At 36.5% G+C, this 12,165-nt stretch overlaps 1 protein-coding gene across 1 annotated transcript in view; it reads left to right on the forward strand.

The window, feature by feature from the left end:
- Cntn3 (contactin 3) overlaps nt 1-12,165 on the forward strand; it is a 340,669-nt gene that overhangs the window by 86,736 nt on the left and 241,768 nt on the right. Inside the window, exon 2 of the mRNA XM_047534744.1 lies at nt 4,313-4,447. Coding sequence (XP_047390700.1) covers nt 4,393-4,447 — 55 coding nt within the window. The 5' untranslated portion in view covers nt 4,313-4,392. The remainder of the gene's footprint in view (nt 1-4,312; nt 4,448-12,165) is intronic.

Genomic DNA, 12,165 nt, shown 5'->3' on the forward strand with positions numbered 1-12,165 from the left:
ATAAAGAGACTTAACTGTGAACATTTGCCAAGACTACATTCAAAGCTGTCTGTGTGCATTTAAAATAATAAATATGCATCAATATTTCATGATCCAGGGGCTTAGTAGCAATTTTATAAAGTATATGACAAAAACCACAAATGGTCTCTTCCTTCTTTTAGAGCAACCAGGAAAACTATTTAGAGCAGTTTTGTTTTGAATCCAAGGTCTAGCATTTTTTAGCTCAGCTGACATTAAGAATTACAGTTGTCAATATGTACTAAATTTGGGGGCTATAAAAAGACTGCCATGAAAAACGTGTTGTGAATATATTACGCTTTAGCCCTCAAATGCAAATGTCTATTAGCAGGGAACATTCTAAAGGGTATATCTTATTTTTTTCTTTGGTTTAAAGCATTCCCGTGAATAGTAGAATATTCTGATTGTAGCATATGACATTTTGATTTGTGTTTGTCTTGCTTCAGTGACTTCCTTTGTATTTATTTTAGCTTTGCTGACTTTAGAAGTGGGAACAGCTTTAACGTGTCCCTTTTCTCCATTACAATACTTGGCATTGCTGAGAAGTCAAGTCATGATTATATTAATTACCTTCATTATTTATGAAGTCAGTGCCCTACATTAACATTGATTAAGAATAAGCAACTCAATTTTAAAGCATAGTCTTCCTGAGTGAGACTTTTTTTATCTTGAAACTTCATATGGTATAAGTGTGTGCCTATGCATGTGCACAAACATGAATATATATGTGTTCACATATTTCTTCTTTTAAATCAGATAATATGTCTACTGTTGTCGAGTTTCTGATTTTTCTGAATTTGTGGGCTAGTATAAAATTGGTGTGAAACTTCTGTCCTGCCCTGTGATTTTCACACTGGCACTTTACAAATACTTTGTTAATGTTTGAAGAAAGTGTCACCCCACTTGTGTGTATGCTCCAACAGGGCAGGGCTCACCTGTCCTCTGACAGCCCATCACTCCTCCACCTCCTTCCACAGTTATAATCCCAGCATCTAAGAGATGCTCAATAATTTATTGAGTGACTATGTTTTGCAAAGACTTTAGAACTTTGTTGAATGCATATTTATACTTTGTAAATGTAACTGGCATGCTTCTCGCCTTGGATGCACCATTGCAAGCTGTTCCTTACTTTTACTTTCTTATTTACTTTCTTGAAGTAATTTTTAAATGGTGTCTGGATCCCATGAGGTAACTTATCTTTTGGTTCCAGTGTCAAAACTTATTCACTCTATGTCCAGAATGCAGATTAAAGTCTCCTAGGTTGACTTATTCTTTGTTTCTAGGAATAAAAACCACAGGCATGAAAGCCTCCTATGAACATGAAGTGTGCTAGGGTCCTGCCTTCAGAGATTTATGTCTATATTTTTCTTATTCTAAGAGTTTATAACATTTTACTTTCCATTAAATTATGAGAATGATGATAACATATTCTAACATATTCTAACATATGTTAGAATATTCTAACATATTCTGTGTGATATTGAGCAAAACTTCATTTATTTACTTGATGATGGTGGTGGTGGTGGTGATGACGATGGCAATGGGGATGACGATGATTTGGGTGATGGTGAGATGATGATCATGATGAAGATGATGATAATGATATAAGATCAATGTTACTCCAGGATTCTTTGATAGAATTGTCCCTTTTCCCCTGAAATCTCTAGCTGTCTATATTCTTTTTTTGTGTGTTACTTTGCTGTCACTAAATTCTTTCCATGTTAGATTTAGTTTGCTAACTGGATATCTATAACCTTTCCAAGACAGGAAATACCCATTCAGTCCACATTCTTCTCAACCCTTTCCAGTGATTGAGTCTTACCTACTATTTCCAGAATTTAATCTGGTTCCATCATTCCCTAGTTTCTCATGGATATTTAACATATCATGTATCTCATCAATGCATCTCATATGTTTCTCATGGCTTTTATGTTTAGTTGACTTTGTATTTTATTTCACAATTAAAAGGAAACTTTTGGTTATCTTTTTTCTGTCATTCAAGTGCATTTGCCATTTTCCCGATTTCTTTATTTTTAATTTTGTTTAGTTGTAGATGGATTCAATACTGTTATTTTTATTTATTTTTTATGGTGTGCTGAGGCTTGAACACAGTGCCTCACATGTGCTGGGAAAGTACTCTACCACTGAGCTACAACCCAGTCCCAATTTTTCTGATTTCTGAACTACAGCTACCTTCTATGCATGACTAGAAGGGAATTGTGAATGACAGTTGCAACTTCAATCTGATCTGGAATGACTTTGATTATCTTTTAGATCAGTACTAGAAAGTATACTAGTTAAGTATGGACACAGGCTGTATCACTGACTGAGCAGAAATAAAGAAATGAATATCTGAAAGTCTTTGTCCAAGTGGATAAAAATCACCCACAGGAGATACTTGAGTGATTGATTGATCATATACTTAAATTTTTCAGTAATTTTAGCCATCAGTCACTTGAACTTGATGCTACTGAAGATGGCTTGTTAAAGTTTCATTATCTTTTTTTTTTAATTTTTAAATTTTTTTGTAGTTGTAGATGGGCAGAATGCCTTTATTTTATTTTTTTATTTTTATGCAGTGCTAAGAATCGAACTCAGTTCCTTACACGTGCTAGGCAAATACTCTGCCACTGAGCTACAACTCCAGCCCCTAAAGTTCCATTTTCATATGCACAGTACAGCAGGTACTCTGTATGCCCTCTCATCTCTCCTTGCCTCTATCACCTAATTGCAGATACCTGTTCCAACACTGAGCATAGTCATTGGTTTTGCTAGCATTAGAAACACCAGCATTAGAAAGGCTGGGTAACTAACAATTCTGGGGAATGTCCCTCAAACAATGACTAATAGAAGTTAGTGTATAAATACCTTTGTTCCCTTGCCACTTGGCAAGGATACTCTTGGTAAACGCAGGCCTGTGTTCTACGTGGATGGGACTTCCAGGACTTCAATAGTGGGAATAAACTGCAGTCACCCACAGTGCAGGGTGGCTTCATCTTGCTTCCATTTTCCTTTCCATGTTTCACTTCCCATACCCAGGTTGTCATATCCTTTACCTCCTAAATAAACAGCTTGCATTTTTGCAGTTTTGTGTTAGGGAATCTCAAACCAAAACATCTGCAGTTTGTAGTAATGGCAGTAGTGAGAGACAGTTAAAGGTCCCGTCTTGGAGTCAGTTTACAAATTACAGTTCTGATTAGAGAAGTTCTCTGTTGTATTTCACTGCACAAGAAGAACATTAAGGTAGGAGTGACTGATTTAATGCATTGAGTACACAATGCAAGTCACAATATTTTTACTCTTGATATTATTGGGAACACACTTAACATCTGATTGGCAACCCCACATGTAAAAAAAAAAACAGTTATGGAGACACTGTCTGAAGGAACCTGAGATTTCTTTTTTATTCTTTTGGCTCAGTGACAACAAAGCAACCCAGTCAGTAATAGCTGCTGACTCAGAGTGGTACACTTTGCTTGCTTAAGTGGCAGACTTTAATGTCCTTAATTCCCCTGCATGGAACCAGCTGAGTTTCAGCACTTGAGAGCAGACAGTCTGGTTTTGGGTGTGTGTATCTGGCTGACTTGGTCATTAATCATGCATCCTAACTAGTTTCAAGGGGCCACTGAAAATGACACAGGCCTTTTCATGTGATTATTTTCTTTTAACCAGGATATTCAAGTTTATGAAAATTCAAGAAAGCAAAAAAAACAAAAAGGTTTCATCTGCAAGTCTTAGATGGAATAATTTCTACCATTAACATATTTTAATCTATTTAATGCAGCTTATGTAGTTGGGAGCTTTTTGCAGTTGTCTCTGAAAAAAACTAGTCAAGATGGACATTGATAATGCTGTTAATAATTTGTGAGCCTTATTAGGGATTCAGAAACTCATGAAAAGCCTTGTTTCAAGATATCTGTTCATTTGATTCTTTCAGTTTTACTAAAATGTGTTCATTAGAGAAAATTGGAAAAATTTGAATTTCAGATGAATATTTTATTTGTAGCAATTATTATCAAGCAAAAGTTTTAATATTTAATAGATTAATAGTTAATATTTTAGTATTGGCAAAATTTTCTTTCTATGAAGCTGTTAGCATCTGCCAATCAAGTACATAAAGTACTTTTTAAGTATCTACATTTCAAGCATCCTCTACTTCGTATCAAAAAAGATTTGTTTTATCTGAGAATTTTGAATGCCTATGAATGATGTGGTTTAAAGCAAAGAAGAAAATCCCTGTTTTTGAAGGAGCTGGTTTTTAAAAGTCTAACTTCTTTGTACATATATTTTACAGATTAAAGGATTTACCTGAAGACAAAGCCTTCTATTCATCAGAGACTGGACAAGAGTTACTCTTGCTTTTGGCAATTAAAGATGATGTTGTCATGGAAACAGCTGCTCCTGCTTTCATTCATTGGCTGCCTAGGAGGTAACAATAAGCTCTCTTTCCTGAGTTGGGGTTGCAATTATTCTCCCGTTATATGTCTAAACAATTTTTAAATCTTGAAGTAAAACTGCACGAAGTGAAGAAAAGAAAAACAAATCTTTTTTCCTCCAGAAATAAAATTCAGAATTCTTTCTCTGTTAATTGGGTTATACTGCCCTTCTCCTTAATTTGTGCCAGCAGTTTTATTCCCATAGCAAATGCAATGATAGTTGATAACAGGGATCTGTCCAATTCTACTTGGTGTTTTGAATATGACCACTGAAATTTGAGAATTTTAATTTATGGCTTTTATTTTTTATTTTCAAAAGGAACATAAAATGTAAGCTCCACTGTATAAGGGAGAATTACAGTTTTAAAATGTTCTAGTGTTTACATTTCAAATCTTAGAAATAGTACTATTTCTCTTACAGCACATAATGAAGATATGTAATTTTCTTTTTTAATTTTTGGAAAATTTGGAATTTCAAAGAAAGTACAAGGAAAACAAAAAGGATACAAAAGCAACTACTATAATCATATTCATTTCTTTATCTTCATTTTATTCTGTTGTCTGAAGTGAGTGGGTAAGAGAATGGTTATAAAAAATCAATTTTTATATATATATGTATATATATATATATAATGTTTTTAAATTATTTTTTCCCTTTTTGATGTAAAAACTCTCAAACTCCTAAAAAGTTGAAGGAATAGTACAATTAATACCCACTTATAGACCATTTTGATTTAACTATAATCTCTTTTTACTGTAGTTAATTTATCTGTATGTATATATATGTGTGTTTTTCCTTTTATTTTTAAACTTAGTCATCCATTTGAAAGTACATTACAGAAAGTATCTCTCAACCTTAAAATAATCAGCACTCATCTCCTAAGACAAATTTTCTATATTAGCATAATTTCTTTATGATACCTAAGAAAACTAACAAAAATTCCCAGCTTGCCAGTTTTCCTGTTCCTTTCTAGGAGGAGGAAATGGGTAAGGAATGAGGCCAAAGGGAATTTTCAGATAAAAGCATGGCATTTCCATACTGGAATATCTCTAGTAGACTTCTGGGCTTGGTCAAAATTCAAACTTTCTTCTAATATTTAAATTATAATATATGGCAAGTTATAATCAATCATCAACTTCAGGTTCAACCTTACAACTTTAAAAATAAAGACTTTTGCAGTTCTTGCAGGTTTTCACTGAGATGCCTCCATTGGATTCCTAAAACAAATAATTCTTTGCTGCTAATGTATTAATGGAAAAGGGAGAAATTGTTTACCAATTCTACATTTTCAATTGAGCTTTGTAGAAATAATAGTAATACACATACCCAAAACTAAAAAAAAAAAAAAAAAAAATTAATTTCTTGAACTCCCTTCTCTCTCTCTCTCTCTCTCTCTCTTTTTTTTTTTTAACAAAGTTTTGAGTTTGTTTCTGTTTTACCAGAAGGTCAAAAATGACAATATACTGCAGCAATATTATTCTTCACAGTACAACTTTTATTGAAATGTCCCAATAGGCTACAAAGATATTCTATGAAAGTGGGCTACGCTATGGTGAAAGAGAATGAAACCAGCTTTTCAAATGTTGAAGATTTTTGTTTGTAATTTTATACCACATGCAAATTGTATTTTTTCATCAATTTTGAGAAATGTTTTACAGATTTATGGTCAAATTGTTAGAAAAATCATTGTTCGTGATGCTAAAATATAAATTTATCATTAAAGAATTTAAAGGTTAACTTGAATCTCTGGATATGGTGATTAAAAATCTTTTAAGAGTTTATAAGGGATGATTAAATTTTATCTACAGCAGTATGCAGTGTATCACTTAGGGAAACAGCAGTCTTCGTAATGATATTACAGACACAAATTTGGCCCTTTTGACCAATTCCTTAAAAAGAGTTTTGGTTGTGTACTGTGCTTTATGTACTGAATGTTGGTCCTCCTTCTGAAGCACTGTAAAATTTAGAATAAAATCTGCCTTCTGAGTGTGATATTTTATTAACAAATATTGGGTCATTTTATGTCATTGAAAGAAAAATCTTTTCATTGTTTATGTAATATCCTGTAATCTTAGATAATAACAAAAGCAAGTCAAATACATTATGGGAATGCACTTAGCAGTGTTTAGCAAAAGATGTATACTCTATCAGTGTAACCAAATGCTGGATCATGTGTGTTTTCTCAGATTTAAGCTTTTTTGTCTCCATTATATTGTATATATTTCATTCCATTTCTTTTGTTGTTTTGCCTTTGAGGTTTCCCTGTAATAAAGAGGCAGATAATAATTCGTGGTCAAGAATTTGTTCCCTGTAATGTACTTGACTGTCTTTTGGCTCAAAACGGCTAGGTTTACTAAGCAACTTAGAAAGACCCTATCTCAAAATAAAAAATAAAATGGTATAGGGATGTGGCTCAGTGGCTAAACAACCCTGAGTTCAATCCCAGTACCAAAAACAAAACAAAAAAACAAAATTGCTAAATTTTGTGCTTTCAAGACCAACATTGTGTATATTAAACACAGAGTATGTCACTGCTGTTTTAAAAACTGATTCAGAGCCAAATTCTTCTCCATAATAATTGTGAAGATTGCCAATTCTCTGTGTAATGCACTTACTTACAATTTGTCATATGTAAAACAATCTAGCTCTCCTTTATAAACCCTTAAACCTTTTTTACTTAAATAATTATTAAGCATCTGACAGGCATTGTTTTCAGTACAGAAAATGGTCAGCAACCTTTGTCTCTGTGGGATTTTTATTCTGTCATATTGGGGTTGATGGTGACATTGAGCTAGAAGGCCCTGGTGCTGTGGGGAGCAGAACAGGATGGAAAGGTGCAGCCTTGGGGAGCTGGTTACAGTTTTAAGTGAGGTCATCAGGGCGGGCTTCATTGCTACAGATCCTGGGCCTATGGGGAAACTGAGGCATCGCGAAAGCCCTATTTCACCCTGGGTTCTTTCTGTCAGGCCAGAAAGATTTCAGACATGTCCCACCCAATAATGGGCAGGAGTATATTAGAAGGGATAATAAAGGGGAAAGGGGATACTCTCAGGAGAGGGAGCAGAGGGAAAGTGTACCTTCCCCCACCCTCCAGTTTTACTGGGGGTTCCGGGGAAGTGTCCAGAGTCCTGCCCAAGTCCACCTTCTAACTTTTGACATAGCATAGGAGCTTCATGGACCACCTCCTGGAGGGGGTGGGGTGGTGCTCACAGAAGAAATTGAGTCCCCTTGTTTCTGCTTCAAGTTCCCATTCCATAATCAGTTAACTGACCTTTGAATAGCCCTCAGCAGCTTTCTTTGTCAGGGTCTTGATGTGGTTGCCAGAGTGGTTGGAGGTAATGGTAGTTTCAGTGATGAGGAAGGGTGCAGGCCACCTGATAGCTTTGATGTAATCTTGAAACAAAGGCTTTTCTCAAGGGGATGTGACTCTGACTGGGGGAGGTTTTGACACACGAGGGCCCCATCTTCTAGGTGCCGACCTCTCAGATAAGGCTACCTATGACTTTCAGTTACCATTTATTATCCTTTCATGCTCACCCACTCATGACTGACTAGCTACCTAATATTCATTAGATGGTGACATTTGAGCAAAGCATTAAAACAAAGATTGACAGGTGAAGAAGTTGACCCTGTGGATATCTAGGCAAGGACACCAGGCAGATTCCAAGACCTATGCAAACATTCTAGCATGTGACATGCTGAACATTCCACAGGGGCCAGAAGGCTGCCATGGTTGAACTAGGATGGGATATGGAATAGAAGTAGGTAGGAGCCAAGAGGAAAGGTGGAAATGGGCATGGCAAAAATACAGAAGACTGCAAATCAGTGAATATGTTTTAAACTTACATTCTGACTTTTCCTAGGAACCAGAGTGGTTTGAACAGAGAGGTGGTAAGATTTGACCTCTGGGAGGACCTTACTGGCTGCCATGTTGCAGATGGATTGCAGAAGGGCTTGTAAGCTAGCAGAGGTACTGGATGGACATCAATGCAAAAATCAGGCAAGGGGGGTGGTGGCAGACTACAGGATGGTGGCAGAGTTGGTGGTCAAATTTGGAAGGTCAGACAGCATTTGTGGTGGAGCACGTGTAGGGTGTGAGAGGAAGGGTTGAGCAGAGGTAGACTGCAAAGCTCTGGGTCAATTTGTGTTTAGTCAGTCACGTCTGTCCACATGTAGGAGTCTGCCTAAAAGTGCTTTCCAAAGTGAAGGTCACTACCCAATAGTGGGTAAAAAAAAAAAAAAAAATCAGTTTAGTAGTTCAAGACCAGTATTTTTAATATTTGTTTTCTTATGTATTATCAATTGTAGATGGACACAGTCATTTAATTTATTTTTTCAAATATGATACCGAGGATCAAACCCAGTGCCTCACAGGTGCTAGGCAAGCACCCTACCACTGAGCCACAGTTCCAGTCCAAGACCAGTACATTTTATTGTAAAAGATAAATTAGAATTAAGCAAGGATGAATTAAAATTTATCAGAGTCCAGTACTAACTTAGTAGAATAAATAATGTCTCTACTGAGCATCTCTGGACATTTGGGCTATAGGAATGAACAAAACAGACAGTATCCCAGACTTCTGGAGCTCATATTTTAGTGCATGTGCATGGCCTCTTGATGTTACTCGTATTTCTTACTGAGTTGCTGTCAAGAAGGTTTAAGAGCCAGAGACCTAGGTAGAGAGCAGAGTTAGAGAACAGAGAGCTTTCCAGGATCCTGGTAAGATGACAGAAAAGGAAGTGGCTCTGGCTGAAGCAGAACAAAGTAATGACACCAAAATGAGTAATGATGGCATTAATGAAGGGAAGCTCATTTACTGTGTGCCAGCCCCTGTGGAAAAATCATCTCTTACACCACACACTGTGGTGCACGCCTGTCCTCCCAGAAACTCCAGAGACTGAGGCAGGAGAACTGCAAGTTCAAGGCCAGCCTCAGCTAGATAGCGAGGCCCTCAGCAACTTAGCAACACCCTGTCTCAAACTAACAAATAAAAAGGGCTGGGAATGTAGCTCAGTGGTAGAGTACCCCTGAGTTCAATCCCCAGTACCACAAAAATGAATAGATAAATTATAAATAAGTAGAAAGTGCATTACTTGTTTTCGGTTTTAGAGATAGAAAAGCCATCTCTAAGAGTTTAAGGAATCTTCCCATTCTGTGTGCTTACCTCACCCCTTCTATCACTGAAATCAAAGTGTTCTTCCTCAGTAAGTTGCGGTCACTTCTTCAGTAGCCGCTTCTGCAAGATAAAGTCGTGGGTTTCAACACAGGCTAAGTTTCATCAAGGATCCAAGGAGATTCTTGTTTTACTACTTAATTAGCTATGAGTTAATTACTTAACTGTATTAGATCCTCTAGATGTTTTTGTCCAACCTGGGACCCACCAGCCATGTGTGGTTATTAAGGATATAAAATGTGGCTGTTCTAGAGTACCACATTCTCTAAGGGTAAAATGCACAGTGTATCAAAGGCTTAGCAAAACAAACAAAAAAACAATTTAAATCATTACAACTGTCATATAGAGTCAATGTTGAAATAACAATGTTTTAGATAGATTAGGTTAAGTTAAATGTTATCAAAATTAACCTGTTTCTTTTAACCTTCTTTCACATGGCCACTAGGAAATTTCAATTGTGTGCATGGCTTGCATTTTATTTCTGTTGGGTAGCATTGATTCAGACACTTATAAAATAGAAAACTGCCCATCTTGCACAGGTTTGCTAACATCTACTTGTCCAAAGGGAAATCAGATCAATTAAGATAATAGGGACTCTTTGACTGCATATGGAAAGTTGGAAATACTTCCTTAAGCACATATTTCCTTTACATATCAAATATTTTGTAGAGTGATTTCAGGGTTCGTTTCCTTGCTTGCCGAGTATGGATGAGTCTTTAATCAATTTATGTGGACACTAAAACATCCTGTAGTGTATTCAGCTTTTAGTTTCAGTCTTCTATTGAGAATAACTGAGCAAATATAGCTATTTTGGAAAGTGAAATTCTCATGGGTAACTATAGTCATTTTTGATGTCTAGTTAAAAACATTGTAAGGAAAATGAATTATTTCTGCAAAAGTTCTAAAGTATTCTCACTTCACCAAGTTCTCTTAAAATTGTAGTGAACAGTCCACATACTGTTGTCTAGTAATAATTTGGTGATACTTAGGAATTGCTCATCAAAGTAAGTCCCCATCAATTCTAGAAGGAATTAAACCTGGAAAGGAGGATGTGTTGCTGTCAGCCTTTTTTGTGGATATTATGGTAGTGTTACCAATTCTGTTTTGCAACCATGTTGACTGGGAGACATTGACCCTATGCACAATTCCAACGGTCCAGAGATGAACCATTCTATTTGTTCTAGTAATAGGCCTAAGCCAATCATGACATTTTATTTTGGCCACAAGGTTTCATTGGTTCAAGGACCTCTGGTTCAGACTTTGGGGAACAATTCCTCTCTCTTGGTGATCTGAGTGAGGCATCCTGAAGTACTTCTTGCTGCTGGTAGCCATCCTCAGTTACCAGGAAAACCAGCCTAAGGGCAAAGCTCACTCTGTGATATGGATTAGAGAGGTCAGTGGAACTGCTTGCTGACATTTGCCTATCTGGCCCCCCTCTTGGCTGATAAAGAGCCATAAATGCCTCCCATGCCCAGACTTAGCCTACTTCTTATTCTGCAGAATGACATGGACCCCAGTTCAGGACAGGATGTCCATGGAGGCACATGACTACTCATATATTTCTGTAACCCTATTTTAGCTGAGTTCATGAACCATGCCCTGTGCGATGATTTTGATAATCTTTATTAAATCCTTCTTAAAAATTGTCCATATTATAATTGAGGCTAAAACGCATGGCCACCATATATGAACTTTGGCTTCCATTAGCCTTGCCTAAACACAACATGTGCAAACAAAGTTCTGGGCTGCATTTTGAGGAAATCTAAATTCTGCTTGTTTTAATGCTGGTGGTGGCAGAGTTTGTGCATACAGATGGAGCTGACTCTTGTCCCTCTGCATGTGCCCTCAGTTAGAGCATTCACCCTCTTCCATGTCATCTTAACATGAGCAAGCATCTATGCTAGTGTGCCATCCAGACTGTGATTAAGGACTGCTTTGAAAGTAAAATAAACTTTTCAAGTTTTTCCCAAAATTGAGAAATATTTTAGTTGGTTTTAATGACACCATTCTTGTAATCACTGAGAAAAACGATGGAGCATTCTATTGGACTGTGGATAATCTCAGAATAGATTTGGAACTGTCTTGAGTTTGTGGTGTCAAATGTGGCACTTCAAGAAAGCTGTTGCCATAAACTCAAATGACTGTCATTTCTTCTCTAGTATTTGTGCACAGTGTAATATGATTTGATAGCGTTGATACTGGGTGAAATGGAGATGTCACTGATTGCTGCTTATAAAACTTGACATCCTCCCTGTTTTTACAGATAAACTTATTTCAGATCATTCCTACCACTGCAGCAGCCTAAATCTTGAATTGCTTTTCATTTATCCCATTTGAATCTTGACGTTTAAATCTCACAGGCTGGGTGTGAGAACCAGTGAAAGATGCAAACATTGTTGATGTGTTTTGTTCTTATAACCTTGATCATTGATAACTTTGCATATTGGATTTTTTGTAAGATTAATGGTGACTAGGAAGGACATTGCATAACTTTAAGAAACATGCATCAGAGGTGTAATCAGATGCTGGGCATGGT

Source organism: Sciurus carolinensis, chromosome 19 (assembly GCF_902686445.1).
Source record: "Sciurus carolinensis chromosome 19, mSciCar1.2, whole genome shotgun sequence".
Lineage (NCBI taxonomy): Eukaryota > Metazoa > Chordata > Mammalia > Rodentia > Sciuridae > Sciurus > Sciurus carolinensis.